Below are 24537 nucleotides of genomic sequence, written 5' to 3'. Positions count from 1 at the left end.
ATAGAAACGCGCGGTCACAGGCCGGGTGAGCACGGAGTGCAGCCAGAGACCGGGGAGACGGGAGTGACTGACGGCTTTTCTCTGGGGGCTCACTGAGAAGCGGGGCCCCGAGTTCTCGGCTCCTCCGGGGCAGAGATTGGGAGGCCGCCATTTTCACTCTCCGCCTCCAAAGCTGTACGGAAAGCTCGCAGGGAACAAAAGCTCTGGAGAGCAAACCCGAGCAGATTACTTAGCCAGGAGGGGGCAAGGGCAGGGCAATTCCGCCTCCGGCAGAGACATTTGGAAACCACGGCAACAGGCCCCTCCCCAGAAGATCAGCGAGAACAGCCAGCCAAGACCAAGTTTACCGATCAATGAGAACGGCAGAACTCCAGCGCTAGGGGAATACTGCACATAGAATTCATGGCTTTTTTACCATGATACTTTAGTCTTTCAAAGTTAATTTTTTTTTAACTGTCTTTTTTTCTTTTTCTTTTTTTTTGAATTTTTCTTCTTCCCTTTTCAACAAACATCTTATCAATCCCTTTTTTTAAAAAAAAACATTTTTATTTTTCATTTTTAGAGTCATATTCTATCCCTTCATAGTAGTTACCCGTATTTTTGGCTTATGTATATAAGTTGTTCTCTCTTTAAAATTTTCAAATAGTTTCTTCTAACAGATTAAAATATACCCTAAATCTCTAATATATGGTGTTTTCTATTCCCCTGCCTGATCACATCCTCTCCCTTTTTTTTTTCTTTTTCTTTTTTCTTTTTTTAAATCCTCTTCTTTATTTTTTCAAACAACTTCTTATCAATTCCTTTTATAAAATTTTTTATAATTTCCATCTTTACTGTCATATTCCATCCCTTCATCATATCAACCCTTATTTTTGTACATATATAAGTTTTTCTTTCTTTAAAATTTTGGGAGGCACTTTCTTCTAAAAGACCAAAATACCCAAAACCTAGTGTGTGGCACCGATCTATATACCAGCCTGATCATATTTGATCACATTCTGGGTTTTTTTGTTGTTGTTGTTTTGTTTTGTTTGTTTTTGTTTTTATCTTTATCTTTTTCTTTTTCTTTTTTTTCTTTCTCTTTTTTCTCTCTTTCCCTTTCTTTTCCCACTGCTTCAGGTCTTTTCTGATTTGTTTAGAGTACATTTTCTGGGGACGTTGTTACTCTGCTAGCATTTTGTTCTCTCATTAATCTATTCTCCTCTGCACAAAATGACAAGACGGAAAAAATCACCTCAACAAAAAGAACAAGAGGTAGTACCGACTGCCAGGGACCTACTCAATATGGACATTAGTACGATGTCAGATCTAGAGTTCAGAATCATCACTTTAAAGATACTAGCTGGGCTTGAAAAAAATATGGAAGTTATTAGAGAAACCCTTTCTGGAGAAGTAAAAGAACTAAAATCCAACCAAGTAGAAATCAAAAAGGCTATTAATGAGGTACAATAAAAAATGGGGGCGCTAACTGCTAGAATAAATGAGGCAGAAGAGAGAATCAGTAATATAGAAGATGAAATGATGGAAAATAGAGAAGCTGAGAAAAAGAGAGATAAACAACTACTGGATCACGAGGGCAGAATTTGAGAGATAAGCGATACCATAAGACGAAACAACATTAGAATAACTGGGATCCCAGAAGAAGAAGAAAGAGAGACAGGGGCAGAAGGTATAATGGAGCAAATTATAGCAGAGAACTTCCCTAATGTGGGGAAGGAAACAGGCATCAAAATCCAGGAAGCACAAAGAACCCCTCTCAAAATCAATAAAAATAGGTCAACACCCCAACATCTAATAGTAAAACTTACGAGTCTCATAGACAAAGAGAAAATCCTGAGAGCAGCTTGGGAGAAGAGATATGTAACCTACAAGGGTAGAAACATTAGATTGGCAACAGACCTATCCACAGAGACCTGACAGGCCAGAAAGGACTGGCAGGATATATTCAGAGCACTAAATGAGAAAAATATGCAGCCAAGAATTCTCTATCCAGCTAGGCTGTCATTGAAAATTGAAGGAGAGATAAAAAGCTTCCAGGACAAACAAAAACTAAAGGAATTTGCAAACACAAAACCAGCCCTACAGGAAATCTTGAAAGGGGTCCTCTAAGCAAAGAGAGAGCCTAAAAGCAACATAGACCAGAAAGGAACACAGACAATATACGGTAACAGTCACCTTACAGGCAATACAATGGCACTAAATTCCTATCTTTCAATAGTTACCCTGAATGTAAATGGGCTCAATGCCCCAATCAAAAGACACAGGCTATCAGACTGGATTAAAAAACAAGACCCATCAATATGCTGTCTGCAAGAGACTCATTTTAGACCCAAAGACACCCCCAGATTGAAAGTGAGGGGGTGGAAAACCATTTACCATGCTAATGGACACCAAAAGAAAGCTGGGCTGGCAATCCTTATATCAGACAAATTAGATTTTAAACCAAAGACTGTAATAAGAGATGAGGAAGGACATTATATCCTACTTAAAGGGTCTATCCAACAAGAAGATCTAACAATTGTAAATATCTATGCCCCTAACATGGGAGCAGCCAATTATATAAGGCAATTAATAACAAAAGCAAAGAAACACATCAACAACAATACAATAATAGTGGGGGACTTTAACACCCCCTCACTGAAATGGAAAGATCGTCTAAGCAAAAGATCAACAAGGAAATAAAGACTTTAAATGACACACTGGACCAAATGGACTTCACAGACATATTCAGAACATTCCACCCCAAAGCAACGGAATACACATTCTTCTCTAGTGCCCATGGAACATTCTCCAGAATAGATCACATCCTAGGTCATAAATCAGGTCTCGACTGGTACCAAAAGATTGGGATCATTCCCTGCCTATTTTCAGACCACAATGCTTTGAAACTAGAACTCAATCACAAGAGGAAAGTCGGAAAGAACTCAAATACATGGAGGCTAAAGAGCATCCTACTGAAGAATGAATGGGTCAACCAGGAAATTAAAGAAGAATTAAAAAAATACATGGAAACCGATGAAAATGAAAACACAACTATTCAAAATCTTTGGGATGCAGCAAAGGCAGTCCTGAGAGGAAAGTATATAGCAATACAAGCCTTTCTCAAGAAACAAGAAAGGTCTCAAGTACACAACCTAACCCTACACCTAAAGGAGCTGGAGAAAGAACAGCAAATAAAGCCTAAACCTAGCAGGAGAAGAGAAATAATAAAGATCAGAGCAGAAATCAATGAAATAGAAACTAAAAGAACAGTAGAACAGATCAACAAAACTAGGAGCTGGTTCTTTGAAAGAATTAACAAGATTGATAAACCCTTGGCCAGACTTATCAAAAAGAGAAGAGAAATGACCCAAATCAACAAAATCATGAATGAAAGAGGAGAGATCACAACCAACACCAAAGAAATACAAACAATTATAAGAACATATTATGAACAACTCTATGCCAGCAAATTAGATAACCTGGAAGAAATGGATGCATTCCTAGAGATGTATCAACTACCAAAACTGAACCAGGATGAAATAGAAAACCTGAACAGACCTATAACCACTAAGGAAATTGAAGCAGTCATCAAAAATCTCCCAAAAAACAAAAGCCCAGGGCCAGATGGCTTCCCAGGGGAATTCTACCAAACATTTCAAGAAGAATTAATACCTATTCTTCTGAAACTGTTCCAAAAAATAGAAATGGAAGGAAAACTTCCAAACTCATTTTATGAGGCCAGCATTACCTTGATCCCAAAACCAGACAAAGACCCCATCAAAAAGGAGAATTACAGACCAATACCCCTGATGAACATGGATGCAAAATTCTCACCAAAATACTAGCCAATAGGATCCAACAGTACATTAAAAGGATTATTCACCACGACCAAGTGGGATTTATCCCTGGGCTGCAAGGTTGGTTCAACATCCGCAAATCAATCAATGTGATACAATATATTAACAAAAGAAAGAACAAGAATCATATGATCCTCTCAATAGCTGCAGAAAAAGCTTTTGACAAAGTACAGCATCCTTTCTTGATCAAAACTCTTCAGAGTATAGGGATCGAGGGTACATACCTCAATATCATAAAAGCCATCTATGAAAAACCTACAGCGAATATCATTCTCAATGGGGAAAACCTGAGAGCTTTCCCCCTAAGGTCAGGAACGCGGCAGGGATGTCCACTATCACCACTGCTATTCAACATAGTATTGGAAGTCCTAGCCACAGCAATCAGAAAACAAAAAGAAATCAAAGGCATCCAAATTGGCAAAGAAGAAGTCAAACTCTCACTCTTTGCAGATGATATGATACTTTATGTGGAAAACCCAAAAGACTCCACCCCAAAACTTCTAGAACTCATACAGGAATTCAGTAAAGTGGCAGGATATAAAATCAATGCACAGAAGTCAGTGGCATTCCTATACACCAACAACAAGACAGAAGAAACAGAAATTAAGGAGTCGATCCCATTTACAATTGCACCCAAAACCATAAGATACCTAGGAATAAATCTAACCAAAGAGACAAAGGATCTTTACTCAGAAAACTATAAAATACTCATGAGAGAAATTGAGGAAGACACAAAGAAATGGAAAAACGTTCCATGCTCATGGATTGGAAGAACAAATATTGTGAAGATGTCAATGCTACCTAGAGCAATCTACACATTCAATGCAATCCCCATCAAAATACCATCCACTTTTTTCAAAGAAATGGAACAAATAATCCTAAAATTTGTATGGAACCAGAAAAGACCCTGCATAGCCAGAGGAATGTTGAAAAAGAAAAGCAAAGCCGGCGGCATCACAATTCCAGACTTCCAGCTCTATTACAAAGCTGTCATCATCAAGACAGCTTGGTACTGGCACAAAAACAGACACATAGATCAATGGAACAGAATAGAGAGCCCAGAAATGGACCCTCAACTCTATGGTCAACTCATCTTTGACAAAGCAGGAAAGAATGTCCAATGGAACAAAGACAGTCTCTTCAACAAATGGTGTTGGGAAAATTGGATAGCCACATGCAGAAGAATGAAACTGGACCATTTCCTTACACCACACACAAAAATAGACTCCAAATGGTTGAAACCTAAATGTGAGACAGGAGTCCATCAAAATCCTGAAGGAGAACACAGGCAGCAAGCTCTTCAACCTCAGCTGCAGCAACTTCTTCCTAGACACATCACCAAAAGCAAGGGCAAAAATGAACTATTGGGACTTCATCAAGATAAAAAGCTTTTCAAAGCAAAGGAAACAGTCAACAAAACCAAAAGACAACCCACAGAATGGGAGAAGATATTTGCGAATGACATATCAGATACAGGGCTAGTATCCAAAATCTATAAAGAACTCATCAAACTCAACACCCAAAGAACAAAGAATCCAATCAAGAAATGGGCAGAAGACATGAACAGACATTTTTCCAAAGAAGACATCCAAATGGCCAACAGACACATGAAAAAGTGCTCAATATCGCTCAGCATCAGGGAAATCCAAATCAAAACCTCAATGAGATACCACCTCACACCAGTCAGAATGGCTAAAATTAACAAGTCAGGAAATGACAGATGTTGGCGGGGATGCGGAGAAAGGGAAACCCTCCTACACTGTTGGTGGGAATGCAAGCTGGTGCAGCCACTCTGGAAAACTGTATGGAGGTTCCTCAAAAAGTTGAAAATAGAGCTACCATATGATCCAGCAATTGCACTACTGGGTATTTACCCCAAAGATACAAAAGTAGGGATCCGAAAGGGTACGTGCACCCCGATGTTTATAGCAGCAATGTCCACAATAGCCAAACTGTGGAAAGAGCCAAGATGTCCATCGACAGATGAATGGATAAAGAAGAGGTGGTATATATATACAATGGAATATTATGCAGCCATCAAAAGGAATGAGATCTTGCCATTTGCAACGACGTGGATGGAACTGGAGGGTATTATGTTGAGTGAAATAAGTCAAACAGAGAAAGACATGTATCATATGATCTCACTGATATGAGGAATTCTTAATCTCAGGAAACAAACTGAGGGTTGCTGGAGTGGGGGGGGGGGTGGGAGGGATGGGGTGACTGGGTGATAGACACTGGGGAGGGTATGTGCTCTGGTAATCGCTGTGAATTGTGCAAGACTGTTGAATCTCAGATCTGTACCTCTGAAACAAATAATGCAATATATGTTAAGAAAAAAAAAAGAAGAAGAAGAAGGTAGCGGGAGGGGAAGAATGAAGCAGGGGAAATCGGAGGGGTAGACGAACCATGAGAGACGATGGACTCTGAAAAACAAACTGAGGGTTCTAGAGGGGAGGGGGGTGGGAGGATGGGTTAGCCTGGTGGTGGGTATTGAGGAGGGCACATTCTGCATGGAGCACTGGGTGTTATGCACAAACAATGAATCATGGAACACTTCATCTAAAACTAATGATGTAATGTATGGGGATTAACATAAGAATAAAAAAAATTAAAAATAAAAAAAAGACTATTGCTTTGAGATTACTTCAGTCTGACTTTTAATTATGGTTTGCTTGATCTGCTTCTAGTTAAATTTCAGAGAGTAGGCTCTGATGTTAAAAGAAAATGGTCTATAAAAGTGAGAGTATGATTTTTAATAATGATTAGGTAAGTCACTTTATTGATTATGCTGACATTCTTTACATTTTTTCCCAAATCAGCAAAACTGTGTAGCTTCATTGGTGTGCAAATAGTTGATAGTATTACTCAATCTCTTCATACATTACTGTAATTTACAACCAATTGACAGAACTCCACGATATATTCCCACAACAATAAAAATATTTCTTTTTTTAGAACAAGGAGGCTATTGAAAATCAGAGTCACAGACTTACAAGGGAAACACTGGCAGACTCATATGGAAGTATAGCTATAATAGAGGTGTATTGTGCTGTTCTTAAAACAAATTGCCAAATACTTTGCGTGCTGTGGTTTTTCTTTTGTTTTTCTTTTGGTTCAGCTTGTAACATTTTCATCCTCCCTTTCCCTGGTACATCAGCAGTAATACTGCAAGCTTAATATATCAAGGCAGCCTTTGAATATGTTCTCAGATATCCTGCTACAGCTGAGGAGAATTCCTCAGACAAATGCAGTGAATTAAAGATTGTAGGCCAAACAGGTATATGGTCTTCAGCTCAGGATGATGGTTATAAATACAACCAAGTGCAGGTGGGTTTGGCCCACAGAGCCGAGAGGAGCAGGTTCAGAGAGGTAAGAAAATAAAAGGTGTTTTTTAGTTATGGAGTAGTACATGAATACATGTGAACATAAAAATGTATACAGATAAAGTCAAAGATCTTCCCTTAATCATTCTCCTTTTATCCAAATCCCTTACCCAGAAATAACCATTATTGTCTGGTGTATCTTCACATAAATACATATGTACAAATAATAATATTTACTGCTTTTATTATTCTGCAGTGTAAGTCATTTTTTGTATTATAAGTGAGATATGTCTTAATTCATTATTTTAAATTAATACATAGTGTTCCATGATGTTTAATAACTTATCTATTTCCCTAATGAGCAATGTTTAAATTGTTTTCAGTTTTCACTATGCTGCAATGAGCATCCTTGTGCATGTATTTCTATAAAATTTCACAAAGAAGTGGGATTGATAGTGCACAGATTATGTGCATTATTCATTTTAACAGATACTGCCAATTGTTTTCCCAAATGGCTATGCCAATTACACATCCTCCAGCAGTGTGTAAAAGTACTTATGTCTGGAGGATGTTTTTCTGCAAACTTTTAGCCCTTTTAGGCTGCGACTAGTAATACTAGGATCATGTTGAGAAGACAATTTGTGCACACTACCTGCCACCTGGAAGGTGTTCTATAAATGGTAGTTCTTTCCTCCTCCTTTTAACCAATTCAAATCTGATGACATCAGCTAATTAAATAGAACGAAACTTAATAGCCAAGTAGACTAGCTTTTAAGATAAGAGACTACATAACTATTGTCTTGTTGGCAACTTTCTTTAGGTAGAATTATCATAAAAAAATAATTTTGTTTATAATTAGGTGAGCTCAGGCTTAGTATAAAATCCAGGTTGCTTTTCCCACACTCCCTAAAGTAATGGTTTTCAACTTTGTAAAGTTGTATCAGCCCTCTTCCTCCTTTTCTTTCTCTTCCTCCTCCTTTTATAAAGTACATATGATATTACCAATTTTAATATCAGAGTGGATTAAAATCAGTCTGCTTTTTGGGATAATTTCACTACGTCACCTGAGATAATTGTCCATAGCTTGGTATACCCTAAATCAGAGCTGGGAAGCTCTAGTTGCCCTAGAGAGAATTCATAAAACTACATCATTTCTGTTTGTTAAAAAGCTATGTTTCTCAGAATTAACAAATCATATGGAATGCAAATGGGTCCAATTTCTCAGTTACTTACCTTAGTGAGAGAGATTTCACGTAGCTTAGTGAAGGGCAGAAAGAAGGGAAAGCAGAAGCTGGAGAGGTGCTATTCTCCTTTAGGTAGAAGGAAAACCTTAAAAATTTAGGACATACTCTGAATTCCAGGATTATTTCAGGGCAAGACCTTGAAAATTAGAACAAAAACTGCTTTTGTTCTCTAATATATTTTTTATACTTTCCACTCTGGTAATAGAATATCAGAATGGGGAAATTTATCAAATGATTTGCCATAAGGATTATCATCAAATGATTTGCTGAAGCCAAAAAATATAAACTTGTTTAAACTGAAAATACTTTAGTATTGAACTAGGGTTAATCAAGGGTGATAGCTGATACAGTGAAACTATCAAGAGCTGGTTTCTAAACCCAGGACATTCATTCACTAGCTGCTATAACTTGGACAGGTTATTTTGAACTATTTGAGTCTCAGTTTCTTTATTTGTACAACAGAAAAATAATACACAATGCATAGTTTATGTGCACACTGTAAAATTTGTACAGTGGATGTAATAATGTTTTTCTCCTTAATTTTTGAAATTTCAGTGGGCAAATAATATATGTAAAAGAATTTTGAAAAATAAAAAATACCATCTGTTAATATGAGGCATTACTTTTATTGGATTGGTTACATGTATAACTAAGTAATTTGTTCAATGTCATATAATGGTATTGGAAGAGATATAAAGCATAGATAGAATATACTCTCTACCCTCATCAAGCTTATAATTATTAAGGGGGTAAAAATTATTAGTGTAAATAACAATAGAGTATTATAAGAGCTATGAGGAACTTACTATGAACGTTTTGAGGGCTAAGAGATAACTTCAGCCTGAGACAATTTAAGATTTCATCCCAAGGTTATACCTGAGGAAAGTCTTGAAAAATTGGTGTAATTCCAGTTTATCTAGATTGGTGAGGATGGGGGGATGGGACATTTCAGAGGTAAGAGCAACATGAGCAAAGGCATATTTATGGAACGTTAGGGCCTATATTTAGAGAACAACAGTTTACATTTTGGCTGAAACAGAACATTAGAAGGGGAGTTCCAGAAAGTAAGGTCCCTAGAAGCCAGATAATGGAGGGCTCTGAAAGTCAGACTAAGAAATTTATAGACATTGAATGTCACTGAAGGTTTCTTCAGCAGAAGAGTGATATGAGGTATTTGTAAGGAATTTAAGCAACTTATTTTAAAGATTTTATTTATTACAGAGAGAGCGAGTGACGGGGAGCACGAGAGGGAGGAGGGTCAGAGGGAGAAGCAGACTTCCGCTGAGCGGGGAGCCCTATGTGGGGCTCGATCCTGGGACTCCAGGATCATGACCTAAACCAAAGCGGACACTTAACCGACTGAGCCACCCAGGTGCCCCTAAGCAACTTTTCTAGATAACATATTCTCAGATATAATTATGTGTGTGAATATTTTAAAATAACGTGGATGAGTACCGGGCAGTAGTAGCAGTTTTTATGAGGGAATCTTGGGGCACATAACTGATATACTAAAACAATTATAAGATAACAGAACAAGATTCAATAAATAAAATCACTTCACCTAGACAGAATTTAAGTAGCAGGGGAGGTAAAGGAAATATCTTTATAAACAGACTAATTAGCAGCTTCAAACTAACTTGCTTAAAAGAAGCAACACAAGATCCCAGGGAAATAATATGGTGACAGATCAGAATCACTAACCCTTTAACATAATTTGCCATAATAAGTAATGATAAATATTTGTTCATAGGGGAAAAAAGTGTAAATCAAATATAAACAAGTCAAGTCCAGATTCTTAATGTGACCCAAGAACTAGAATAGAAAACTAATTGCCCTATTAAATAGCTTTCTAATATTTACTTTATGCGTTTTTCACTTTTTTAAAGAGGCAATTTGTGCCCTACTTTCCATTTTCATTTCGAAGAGAAGGCATAGAAGAGTGAAACTCACAAATAATCATAACCGTATATCTTTATTAAAGCCATTGCTTACAGCCACATTCAGGCATTTTTGCAAGCCATAATCACAAAGGGTGAGGGGAGAGGGAATGGAAGAAAGAGGGAAGGAAAGGGAGAGGGGAAAGGGGGAAAGGAAGATGAGAGAAAGAGTGGGAGAGAGAATTTCCAGTTCCATCCCATTGTTGAAAACATTTATTTTGATTTGTCTTTGATTTTTGATTTCTAAAAAATCTTTTTTTTCCAGTTGATTTTTTTTATTATGTTATGTTAATCACCATACATTACATCATTAGTTTTTGATGTAGTGTTCCATGATTCATTGTTTGTGTGTATTACCCAGTGCTAAAAAATCTTAACCCTCAATAAGTATATAGTCTCTGGGGTAAGGAAGAAGGACCGTATCAGTAATATACCACTCAGTATTATAAGTACATTATAGTTAAATAATAAAAAGTGATACTATCTAGGAGAACACATCTGGGATCGAGGTGGGGGTGGAGTACTACACTGAGGACAGGGTAAGAAGATTCAGGATTGGAGAAGATGTCTTTAAGAAGATAACTTTCCAGATGTATTTTAAGGGATAGGTAGAATTCCAGAGAAGATGTGAGAGAAGGGTGGCTGTTGCCAGAGTGGGGAATGAAATGAACAAAGGCAGGGGTGGGAAGGAGGCAAAATGCTCAGTTTCTTCAAGAATCAGCAGTACAGTGTGTCCAGGACACAAGGTGGAAGGAAGTGGGTAGTGGGAACTAACACAGTAAAAGTAGCATAGGACTGTTCTAAGGAGACAGTTTAACATCATCAAGGTGAGGAGTTTGAACCTAACTTTGGAACTCAATTATTAAAGTTTTTGAAAATATTTTGAACTACAAAGTAAATGACATTTTATAGCTGAGATTATAAATCCCACAATAAGGTAAAAGCTGATTTTATTTATTCATAATATTTTTCTATCAAAGTTCTCCTAAAGCATTTATGAATTTTTAAATAACTAAAAATTTATCAACTTACTACCCAGTGCTGGAGCCTTATATATTTTGATACAAAACAATCAATACAATTTATAAGAAAAATGTTTAAAAAAAGAGTTCTGAACAGCAGCAAAAAATGTCTGCCTTCTTGGTAAATAACAAACTTTTAACACCTTGAAATGTTCATTACACTATTATTTATGCCCTGGCTCGTGTCAAAAGATTATAAGTGGTTCATAATGGAAGCATATACGTGATCAAGAAGTGAAAATAGGAATCAGATATCGGATGTTACTGTGTAACATAAATAAGAGTCAAATGTGTAGATCAGGAATATATAGCATAGCATGGAGGTTACAAGCATAGACCTGGAACTAGACTGCTAGATTTAAATCCTAGTTCTACCACATACTAGCTATATGAACTTTAGTAAGTCATATAACATCTCTGTGCTTCAGTTACCACATCTGTAAAAATGAGAATATATTTGAACTTTACTTACTGAAGTTTAAAATTAATTCAGTAGGTTAAGGGAGATAGGTAGTTGCAGAGAGGTTATGAAAAACAGATCATGTGCCCAAAAGAAAGAAAGATGCATTTTGATTGAGGAAGGTCATTTTTCATCTTTTTCCTCTTCTTAACCATTTGCTCTGCCAAAAAGTGAGGCTCTGGGAAAATCATATAAACAGAAGGATGTATACATACATAAAAATCTTTTATTTAGACTTATGAATTTAATTCTTTTTTAAAAGTTTATGAATTTAATTCTCTTTCTCCTAAAATAGTTACTCTAAACTTCAAACTTTGAGAGTTTGTAGCTTCATTTTTTTATTTCATGTTTATCTACCCATTATAGCTAATCATATAAATTGGCAGCACTTTGATCACACATTTGTACCACCATAAATTTCCTTGAATGTGATGATCTTAGAGGTAATTCTATCTTCAAATGAGCAGCCTGAATGTATAGATTTGCAGTGTCCAGTAGAACACTCTACAATGGTGGAAATGTTCTACATTTGTGTTGTCCAATACAGTAACCACCAGCTACATATGGCTGTTGAACAGTCAAAATGTGACTCGTGCAATGAGGAACAGAACATTTAATTTTATTTGATTTTGATTAATTTAGATATAAATGAAAATAGCCACATGCTACTCTATTAGAAGTGTAGCTCTAGAGGAAAAATTAGGTAAGAGGCAGACAGCAAACAAGCTTTAATGCCCAGTGTCACTGCATTTTCAAAAGGAAAAAAAGCACAAACTAAAAAAACTCCATCCCAAACATTAAGGTTCAAGTTCAAAGACTCTAAGAGCATGGGAACTTCCAAATTACTCTTTCTAAAGGATACTTATGCCAGTAAACATTATAAATACATTCCTGCTGTTCCAGTCTTTTGATCATATACCATGAGTTTTAGAAAATTGCGTTAATGGTTTTCCTCATTAGTCTTTCTTAGCTAGTAGAACCCTAATAAGCCTTTCAAACATACATCTTTAACTAATCTTTCCAGTGTTAAAAGAACTCTTACTTTATAGCCTGTTCATTAGTTATCTATTATCCTATTTTGTCTGTGCAACTAGGGGCTTTTGTTGGCTATATTTTGATAAAGCAATTATAAAAATGGAAAGAATTATTGAGTGTCCAGACAGTGGGCTCGACACCTTCACATGTTATCTCATTTAATACTCACTAAAACCCTGAAGGAAGGTATTACTGTCCCCACTTTACAAATGAGGACACTGAGGTCCTGAGAGGTCAAAATTTATTCTAGGCTCTATGACACTAATACTATGTGTCAGACACTATGCTGTGTGTTTTCCATAATGTGTTATCGAATTTGACTCTAAAAACAATCCTATGAGCTAGGTATTTTTGTCCCATTTTACTAATTAAGTAACTGATACCTATAGCTAGCATGACCCTGAACCAGGAATTAAACCCAAGACGTTTAAAACGTAAACCTACACTCTTAGCCACTACACTAGATTGTTTCATAGTTTGGCTCTGCTAAAGTCTACCTCATCGCTGCTCATTTATTATTTGCAGCTCTCCATGAGCCATTCCCCATAGATTCATTTGTATGGGCATTTTCTCCACACAATGTTTTCTGTGACTCATCTTTATACTCTGCAAAATATGAACCTCTGTAGCCAACACCTATTAGCTTTTATTTACTATTGATAACTCTTATCAAAGAGTTCAAGTCTTTGGTGCAATAAATAAAGGAGAGATGGCAAGATTGCTGGGAATGAGAATTAAGCAATAGAGATTACATACACAGCATAGGACTTTGTTCTCTAAATATTTGGAAACTTGTTGAAATGACCATGGAACTTTCTAATTTGAACTTTAAAACTTTAAAAAACTAATAAATAATATAATGTTCCAAGAAGGAGTCTTAAAATGACTATGAGAATCACTGAAAGTAATAATAGCGACTTAGTAACAGTTTAGGACTAACAGCTTCAAAAGAGGCAATATCTTTAAATACCAACTGACATTTATGCTGACAGAATTTGCCAAGGCCAACTGCCATTTGAATACATTCTCTGAATAGTTTAAAAGATGCTTTTGTTAAAACCTTTCAAAGCCAATAACATGGTTAAACACCTGCCTTAGATTATTGTTCAATATTGTTCTGAACTTTGTACAGGATGAAACATAAATTATAATGATCTTTTTTTTTAGATGAAACAAACACTTCCTTGATTTAGGATAAAATCTGTGATTCTGTTCTCATGTTAAGAAAGCAATAGAATGTACTAGAATGTATTAGAAATATAACTTCTTCCCCTCATTCCTTTCCTCCAAAGGAAATCCCTCATTTAAGAGACTCATTCTTTCTCTTTTCCTGAAGGAAACTAGGAGAAAAAATAAAGTATACAGTGTCTTTGCAGTATATGCTTTTTGTCCTTAAAAACTAGAAGTATATATGCTCTGTTGGAAATAAAAAAAAAAAAAGATGATATTACCATACCTGCTGGTGTAGAAAAAAAAAGTTAGCTCAAATATACTTGTTTACAAAGGTTTTCACTTTTAAATGGGGTTTAACAAACAAAAAACAGAATCAGACCTATAAATACAAAGAACAAACTGATGGTTGCCAGAGGGAAGGTGTGTGAGGGTATAGAAAAACGGGTGGGGCGCCTGGGTGGCTCAGTTGGTTAAGCGACTGCCTTCAGCTCAGGTCATGGTCCCGGAGTCCTGGGATCGAGTCCCACATCGGGCTCCAAGCTCAGCGGGGAGCCTGCTTCTCCCTCTGACCTTCTCTCCTCTCATGCTGTTTCTCTCTCTCTCTCTCTCAAATAAATAAATAAAATCTTTAAAAAAAAAAAGAAAAAGAAAAACGGGTGAAGGGGAGTGGGAGATACAGGCTTCCAGTTATGGAATGAATAAGTCACTGGAATAAAAGGCACAGCACAGGAACTATAGTCAATGATATTGTCATAACGTTGGATGAGGGCAGATTGTAGCTGCACTTGTGGTGAGCATAGCATAATGTATAGAGAAGTTGAATTACTATGTAGTACACCTGAAACTAATGTAACATTGTGTGCCAACTATTGTCAAATAAAAAAAAATTAAATAAAAATAAATGGGATTTAAGAGCATGGCAAATATCCCAGTTGTTTTACCATGAGTTGTCAAGAAAAGAAATTTGGATCACAGCAGCTAAAGGACCAGTTCACCTCCTTTCCCCTTGCCCTGCCTCCCTTCCCCACCTTGTCACATAGACACACAAGGACAGCTTGTGAGTGTCATGGCCTGAAAACAGGCCCAGCAATTTATCAAACCTCCCTTAAAAAAGAGACAATTGGCATGGGCATTTTTACCCAATTAGTTGCACTCACAATTTCTATAGCTTTATTTAACTTCAAGCATAAAAGGGCTGACCAAAGCTGAAAACATGAGCCTCTTTATCCTATGACCTCATTCCTTTTTCTACAACCTACTTCCCTGAACAATCATTCACTTTAGTGACCACACCCTTGAACAACAATTTATCAAAGCAAAACACCCCTCCCCGCAGAACAAGAAATTTTTCTGATACTGTATAGAAATCCTGGCACAGCAAGGGAGCTATCCACAATCTTTGTAACCAATGAAAAGGGAAAAAGGGAAAAAAATCATGTAAACAAAGATAAACCCAAGCTGAGCCTCTGCTATCAATAACACACATAAAAGCACATTCTCGGGGCGCCTGGGTGGCTCAGATGGTTGAGCATCTGCCTTCGGCTCAGGTCATGATCTCGGGGTCCTTGGATCGAGCCCCGCCTCGGGCTCCCTGCTTGGCGGGGAGCCTGCTTCTCCCTCTCCCTCTACTGTTCCCCTGCTTGTGCTCTCTCACTCTCTCTGTCAAATAAATTAAACAAAAAAACACATTCTCCCCAGATGCTTCTAGAGTTAAATTTGGTTGCAAGTTTTAACTTCAAAAGAATGGTAACCCATATGACACATTAAGAGGTCCCTTCTTTCACCAAAACTTGTTTTATTCAATAGAATATTGATGGCCAAAGCACAAAATAATATTTAAAAATGAAATATAGACATATGGAACACTTACAGACCAGGTCCTGTACATCTATCCTCAACGTGGACTCTCCCTGGGATAAGCAAATCGTATTTATCCAAATAATCACAGTGCTTCCTATATAATAGGCAGTTAATAAATATTCAATTCAATGAATGTTATTAAAAAACATTTTATTTTGATTCAATTCTCTCTCATACAACAGAGTTCCTTTGCATACATGGAAAATATCTTGAACTTCATGAAAAGCTAAATTAGTGGATGGGCAATATATATGTTGAGTAATTTTACATCAATGGTGTTCATTAAGGCAGTATTTCATTTTGAGTTAATGATGGCAGGTTAATATTTAAGCTTTTTAAAAGGTTGAGCAGAAAGTTGTTTTATTTTGTTTTGTGTAGTTTCTAGAACTTCATTTATTTACAAGACTGCATTCAGTTTTAAAATGCATCTATGCCCTTGATTACCCTGTGTTTGATTTTACCTGTCTGTATGGATAAACCTGGTAATTTTAATTCTAGAATTAATTTGGATAATTTCACCGCAAGTATTTTCTATATTCAATTTTCTCTGCTCTATCAATCAGATAAAATAATAACTGAGAGAATAATAAAATATATCTATTAATTATAGACAAGAAACAAAGCAACATTATATCTGGAGAAATTTAAAATATGTTTATATTTATAAATACCATTTTAGTGCACAAGAAGGCATTAGAGGAAAAACATGTACTAAAAAGCCAGAAATAGAAAATACTAAAGTGCTGCAAAAAGCATTTAGTTAAATCTAAAATGTCTACTACATAAGCTAAAATTAAGATCAGGAAACAAAGAAGAGTGACATCAATTTCAGTTTCTCGAAGGGAACATATTTTACTACTGACAATTATGTATTTTTTGTATTTTATTTTATTTTACTTTATTATTTTATGTATTTTATGAGTAGGCTCCACGCCCATCATGGGCCTTGAACTCACAACCTTGAGATCAAGAGTCACATGCTCTACCAACTGAGCCAGCCAGGCTCCCCAATTACATATATTTTTAAATCTTATGAATTATCTGAATGTCATCCAAACACTAAAATGCTAAAAGACAAAGTAAAAGTTTAACTGCATTTATGATAACCAACAATTGATTATAATACACATTTTCCTGCCTGTGAGGATCACAAACTCTAGCATCAGAATAGTTGCTACATACCAACTCAAAATGTCTCTAAAACATGGCATATAGAGACTTTATTAAAACATGAAACAAACAAGAAAGGTACATATTGAGTAATATGTACTGTTTTCTTGTGTTTGGCATGGTATATAATAAAGCTGCTGCCTCATCTTACCCATTACATTAACATGAAGGTAATTTCAGATCAAATCTAGGTTCTACTTTATACAATGCCATCCTGCCAAGAAACAAGGAGAAGGAAAAATAGAAGAGCTTCTTCGTCACATTATTTGTGACAAATACCTAAAAACTTTCTTGCCAAATTATCTTTTAGTGGATTTGTAAATGCCCTTTGATATCTAACTCAGTTTGAAATTTTATAGTCAAATTTTCTTTCTTCTTGTTTCACTAAGGGAATGAAACCTTAGTTTTGTCCTTTTACTACATATCTAGAATTTCACCTACCTCATCTTCACACAGCCCTTACTTTTCTTTCTTTTCAATTATAAATAACTTTAGACTTCAGAACACTCCATTCCAATCTCTTATCCCAGTTTTTGTGACCATACTTTCTGTCCCTAGGGTTCTTTATAATCTCCTCTATGGGGAACTGTGTTTCAGGATGGAGAGAGTCTTACAAGGATCACTTTAGTAATTATCAGGTAGAAAGAAGAAAAGTCTTGTAAAAAAGCTTGACCAGCTTGGTTCTGGGATTATTAAAAAGGAAAGTTGAACTAAGGAGTATCAATAAAGTGATCCTAAAACTTGTTCTGTAATCAATATTTATAATTTGTTAAATTTCTGCTGTTAAATTTTTATCTATCTTTACTAGCAAGTTGACAAGAAAAGAGATTAATGTTTTTAAATGACTATGACAGATAGGGTGATTTTAGCATTTCTATAGTAATGGTAACTTGTTTTTGCCTTGTTTTGGGGCTATTAAGGAACATAGATGACACCCACTTTGTTGTTCATTAACATCCTAATACTAAATATTGAAATGTACATTCACAATATTATTATCAATTATGCAAAGTAGTTTTTTTTAAACTTCATATTTTTCTTTCCTTTGACTTCAATACAGGTGGAGTTTTTCTCAATTAGGAAATTACTGAAGTAAATCCTGAATTTTTTCTTAATATTTTTTCCCTCAAGCTAAGCATGAAATATCAGTAAAATTGTGGCCTTTGTAATTGTGTTATCTATGTCTTTAAAAATTCTTTTAGGGGCGCCTGGGTGGCTGAGTTGGTTAAGCAACTGCCTTTGGCTTGGGTCATGATCCCAGGGTCCTGGGATGGAATGCCACATCGGGTTCCCTGCTCTGCTGGGGAGCCTGCTTCTCCCTTTGCCTCTGCCTGCCGCTTCCCCTGCTTGTGCTCTCTCTCTGTGTGTCAAATTAATAAAAAATCTTTAAAAAAATCAAAATAAAAAAATAAAAATTCTTTCAAAAATAGTTTTATTATATACTTTAGAATTTTGCTTCATATCCTATTTTAAATTGTGGTTTTGGGAAAAATAACCCATATTATTCCAGATCGGTAAAATAATGAACATCAGATAATATCATCCCAATGGTTGCTTTTTGAACACTTTACAGTATAAATTTTATCTTGAAAACATAATTTTAGTTTGGACAGATGTTTCCAGAAAGCTCAAAGTCATGCAAATTTATATTATGTCTATAAATGTAAAGGGATTCAAAGAATGAAAACAGGCAGAGCTTTTATAGTCTTGCAATGTTCCTTTACATTTATTGGCAAGATTATTAGAACAGATAATGATACTAAAATAACCCCTTAAAAACAATTTTATTTCATTTTAAAGGATGTCTTAGAGTTCTGCTTTTTTAAGCTTTTATATAACAGTTGCTTACATCTTGCCTTCCTCAATCCTATATCCACTCTTTCAATCCTCTTTCTACCAATATTCATAAATTATTCACTTTGGCTGTATTAAGAACCAATGTGTCATTTTTGGAAGATGAAACACATATGACAATTTGAACAGATATTTGTGCATGTGACTTATCTAGGAGCAGCATACTATTTGCTGAATACAACTGCTCATCACTCTATGTAACTCATTGTCTCTGAACTACCATATTTGATATAAAAAATCTGTTTACTTCTGAAATAAAGTGATTCAGTGGGACCCTATTCTATAAAAATTATTGTATTCAAGTTGAGGATTGCTTTACGGTAAGGGCAAAGGAATACCCCAGATCAGATATTTCAATCAAATCCAACAAAAAATGAGTCATCCTATGCTCTAGTTAGATTATAAAACTCACTGGAGCTGTTAAACAACCACAGGCACTAGTAAATGAAAGAACAGCAAGAGATGGAATTTGGGTAACTGTACATTGCTTATATAGCTGCAATCCACCAAAAGATAACATCCTGTAGAACAGAGGCAGAGAAGCAGAAAGAAAAGAAATGAGGTTGAAAATATCCCATCTCTACAAATCACACATAGTTATCTTTATGGTACCTGAGAATGGTTGCTCCAAACCAAATTTTGGTAGGAGGAGGCAGTTTTGAGAGGAGAGAGCACTTCCTGTGAGGTGATGGGGTCCAAGGCCTGAACCACCTTGTTCATGGGCCCACTGTAGGTCCTCACTCTCTCGTACACTACATTTTTTTCTGGTGGGTGCTGGGTTTGGCTTGACTGATGGTAGCAGTGGCAATGCTGGGGCTGGCACTGTAGCACCTCTGGGGGCTGTGGAGTTCCACAGATGCTGCTGCTCATCTCACTCCAATAGCTTGAGCTCATGATGTTCTCAGTGGTCAGCAAGGTACTTCCCAGACGCTCTCCCTATGGAACAAACAGAGAGAGAGAACGCTCATGAATAAGGGTAAGAAGGAAGGCAAGCAGGCACACGTAGAAGTCATTTATCAACCCCCTCTGCCTGTAGTGGTGCCCTGGAGAGGTTAGGATTACCTGAGCAGCAGCAGGAACTGGTCTGGCAGCTGCAGAGGAGGAAGCAAAGTTACTTGAGCGCAAATGAAAAGTAGAGCCACCCTGTGAGATTGCTCCAGGAAATGGTACTGACACGCCCCTCAGGGGTGGATTCACCTGGCAGGTTTACCTGCCAGGAAAGGCCCTGCTTTGCCACAGAGATACAAAGCTGCATTCAAGTAGGTAAGGGAGTCTGGAAAGAACAGAAATTAGGAATTTTAGGGCTGAAGCCAGAGCTTCCAAGTCCACAGTCTTGGAAATTCATTTAACTGTAAATAGACAAACAAAGACATGCTCATGCCTAAACTTACTAGAGAAAAAGTCACAAACGTCACATGAAAATGACTTTCCCATGGTTCTTAAGCTTACCAAAGAGAATTACAGGCATGGGTATTATCATTCCGGAGTCCCAGACCAAAATACAAGGTATTAGCCTAGGGACACACCAATTTTCACAGATAAATTTGCATTCTTTGCAAAGCCCAGCTGGTAATTTCATTTAAGGAAGATTGCTATGGGGTCTCCTTCTAGCAACTCTAATTTATGGACCTATGTATCTTGCTCCAGGCCTCATATGACTTTCTAACATATATTGAAGTAGATTGTCTAAATGATTGAATTGTTGTCTATAAATGGGAGATTGGTCAAAAAAGATCTTACCATTCCACAAATGCTTTGCGGTTCAGCATTTATATTTATTGTTTTGCATTTTTAAAATTTTTTTTAAAGATTTTATTTATTTATTTGACAGAGAGACAGCGATAGACGGGACACAAGCAGGGGGAGTGGGAGAGGGAGAAACAGGCTTCTGGCTGAGCAGGGAGCCCGATGTGGGGCTCAATCCCAGGACCCTGGGATCATGACCTGAGCCAAAGGCAGACGCTTGTGGACTAAGCCACCCAGGCACCCCTTGCTTTGCAGGGTACTTTATGTGTGCCCTAAGAAATAATGAGTTTGATTTTTTTTTTTTTTTTAGTATCTTGTTGTAAGGGAGCTGCAAGTCCTGAAAGGTGCCTTACTTTATGAAATGAGATTTAAACATGTTCAGCACTTATATTTATTACTACTTGAAATTACAGTCATAATGCCTACTTACCCATCAAATTTTGCCCTGCAGGATACTTCAGCATCATTGACCTATAGAATACTCATTAGTATGTCTTCAGAAAAGGGGTGTCTTCCTAATGTGTATATACACCATTGAATCTAGCACACCATCACCATTCTGGAGAGGAGGAGAGTATCATTGAGCTGACTAGCCAGGCTGTTATCTGCTAAGTGAACAAAGAATAGTGATTTACTGGTAACTTACTATGACCAGGTACTGTGTGAGGAGCTTTACGTGGATTAGCTGTCATCCTCACAACTTGTGAGGGTGGATAGGAAAGGAACGGAGGCACAGACATAGAGAGCCACAGACATTTCCCAAAGTTAAACAACTAGTAAATGGTGGGTCTAGGATTTTAATATAGGGCAACTCATTTTTGAGGCTAAGCTCTTATTTACTGTATTATTTTGCTATATAAATTTTAAAATTGTGTTCTGCATCTGGCCATGTAATAAATCTTCTAGGTGGGAAATCAAAATACAGTTTTGAACTGCTGGCTTGTTAAGTGACTTTTAAAAGGAATCTTTGGATATTTTTTATGGGGGAGAAGTGAGCAAAATGCTGAAAATCAACCTTGATAACTCTTTTAAATTATTAAAAATAAATTACTGTATATTTACATTGTGTGCTGTATGCTTCAAATCTAATTCTTGTTCATTTTAATGCTATTCCTCAAGAATCAATGAAAATTTAGTTAGAAACATGTTACCTGCCAAATAGCCTGCCAAACAACCTGTTAATATCCTTAGCAGTATCATTTTGGATAAGCTTTATGTGTGAACAGGGAATGGGTAAGTGAGGTCATCTAGTCAGCTCTGATTGTTGAAATCTGGATTTAAAATACACACAAGCACACAAATACATGCACATAGTACTGTTAATATCTGCAGCCAAGAGATGGCCTACTAAATAGAAATGGAGATGAACAATAAAAATTCCTTCATCCATAAATTGGTGACTATACCTGCCTTCCACATTTCTTGGATATATGGCATTTTGAGGCAACCACCTTTATGCACTTGGGCAAAAATTAATGTGTGAAATCCTTGAGCCTTGTCCATTATTTTTCCCCATCCCTGGGTATGAGAGAGCAAGAGAGAGAGAGAGCTTAAAGCTCAGGGATAGTATATAAGAAATGAAATTAGGCACTGTCTGGCAGACAAACCACATCTAACTATGAAATAGATGTTGACCACCCTGGTTCATCTTGGAGAGGTTTATCAATATTCTTACCAAAGTTTCTGCTCCTTTTCTGAAAATTCATTTGTGCTTTCAATGATCTGAATCTCCAATTGTTTTATTTCTCCTTAATGCAAATGATATTCTCACCTTCTTTTATTAATAAATGCATATAAATATATTTGACTGTTTAATAATGGTATTTGCCTGTTTTCTACTTGAAAACCCAAGGGATTGACACTGCATTCTGCAAGTTTCATGATTATGCTACCCTTCTAACGTTGGTGGATAAAATAGAGTTGATTCCTTATTCTCAGCTCCAGACTTATTCACAGAATCCTAAATTATATTTCTGGCAGTTATTTTGTTTTACTCCGTAATATAGATATTTTATGTTTAGTACTGAAAAAAACTCATTTATATGATAGATTTGATTTCCCCTTAGAACTGATATACCCTTAGAAACTAATTCAGTTCTAACAGATTTTTTTTTTAATTTTGTTCCTGATTATAAAAATAATTCATTCTTTAAGAATTCAGATAATTGGGCGCCTGGGTGGCTCAGATGGTTAAGCGTCTGCCTTCGGCTCAGGTCATGATCTCAGGGTCCTGGGATCGAGTCCCGCATCGGGCTCCCTGCTCCTTGGGAGCCTGCTTCTCCCTCTGCCTTTCTCTCTCTCTCTGTCTCTCATGAGTAAAAAAAAAAAAAAGAATTCAGATAATTTGGGCACCTGGGTGGCTTAGTCGGTTAAGTGTCTTGCTCTTGACTTTGGCTCAGGCATGGTCTCAGGATGGTGAGACTGAGCACCATGTTGGGCTCTGCACTCAGCACAGTGTCTGCTTCTCTCCCTCTCCTTCACTCTCTGCCCCTTCCCCCGCTCATTTTCTCTCTCTTTACCAAATAAATAAATAAATCTTTATTTTAAAATATTCAAATAACTAAAGAGATGTATAAAGTAGAAAATGAAACTTCCCATATTGATGGTAGGAGTAAGGGGTGGGCTAAGGATCAGGAATGTTTGCTGTATACATTATTGGTAATTAAAAAAAACTGATTATATTTGACTGAGATGTTTTGAAGATCATCTGAAAAAGTCTTGATTTTACCTACCTCATAAAACTGTTTTTAGAATCAAATGAGAAACTGTCTGCTAATTATAATGCACTATCCATGCATAAGCTTTTAAATATATTACTCACAGATGATGTGCGTGGTATTTGTAAAATAGTAGGGTTTGAAAAGCAAATATGAATGGGCCTAGTTTTTGAAAAGCTTAGTTACCTAAAACCATTGAGGTAAAATAGATCACTAATTAATTTACCAAAATGGATGTACAGAACTATCTTAGAATATTAAACAATGTAAGTAATTATAACTTTAACACCAAATGAATTTCATCAGCATCAGCAGTAGTGTTTTTACATGTATAATTAATCCTGTACTCCACCTCCTGTTTTATGGGAATGACGCCCAGGTTTATCTCAAGCCCCGGCCCACTGTTGAGGCTCATGATGTAATGGCAAAGAGTAGAGAGTTAAAGTGAAGTTACTCAAGTCTTTTTATTTCTGTCTTCTCTATGATCAAGAAGAAGTATGTTTATATGGAAAGAGTCAATAATTGTTGGTCAGAGAGAGCTGAAGCCCAAGATAATGAGATATTGTATGAAAGCACCTATGTTTTACTAAATGAGTCCAGGTCACTTGATCTAGCAGAACTCCATTCCAGCCTTCTGACAGATCTTAAAGTTGAGCTTGCTTAACTGCTATTGGGAAACTTTAGACTGAGAAATGTTTCAGAATATTAGATATGAAAAAACATTGTTTTGATTAAAAAAATGAATGGTGAAATTTACAAACTGAACAGTTTAGTCTGACATCAATTCAGTGAAAAGTTTTTATCAAATTATCAGGTGTTTGATGATACACATACTTAGAATAGAAATAAGTGATCTCTGAAATACCTTTGGTTATCCCTTATCCTGGTTTCTGAATCTCAGTCCTTAAGTAAATTTTAACTGTGGCATAATTTTGCTCAGAACTAATTACAATGTTCCAAGAGCCACACTAGAGAAAACCAGACTCCGATTCTAGACAAAGTAAATCACTCCTCCATATGATTTTGATGCAGTGGAACAGAGACCAAGCTTCTATGATTCTGGCAGACCCCCCCAGGGATATCTGACCTTTCTAAAAAAGATAACTTTACAACAACATTTCTCAAAGTATGTCTTGAATAACACCAGAATGTTA

At 36.4% G+C, this 24537-nt stretch overlaps 1 protein-coding gene across 2 annotated transcripts in view; it reads right to left on the bottom strand.

Annotated features, from left to right (window-relative positions):
• Positions 1 to 20025, bottom strand: part of POF1B (POF1B actin binding protein) — a 112698-nt gene extending 92673 nt beyond the window's left edge. For both annotated transcript variants that reach the window (XM_021679196.2, XM_021679117.1), the window contains exons 1-2: positions 19983 to 20025; positions 19533 to 19856 (exon numbers count right to left, since the gene is read on the bottom strand). In XM_021679196.2, the coding sequence (XP_021534871.1) occupies positions 19533 to 19814 (282 nt within the window). In that variant the 5' untranslated portion in view covers positions 19815 to 19856; positions 19983 to 20025. The remainder of the gene's footprint in view (positions 1 to 19532; positions 19857 to 19982) is intronic.
• Between the last annotated feature and the right edge of the window lie 4512 nt (positions 20026 to 24537).

The sequence above is a fragment of the Neomonachus schauinslandi genome, chromosome X (assembly GCF_002201575.2).
Source record: "Neomonachus schauinslandi chromosome X, ASM220157v2, whole genome shotgun sequence".
NCBI classification, from domain to species: Eukaryota; Metazoa; Chordata; class Mammalia; order Carnivora; family Phocidae; genus Neomonachus; species Neomonachus schauinslandi.
The sequence above is the reverse complement of the archived record's forward strand: the minus strand, read 5'-3'. Positions and strand labels throughout refer to the sequence as shown.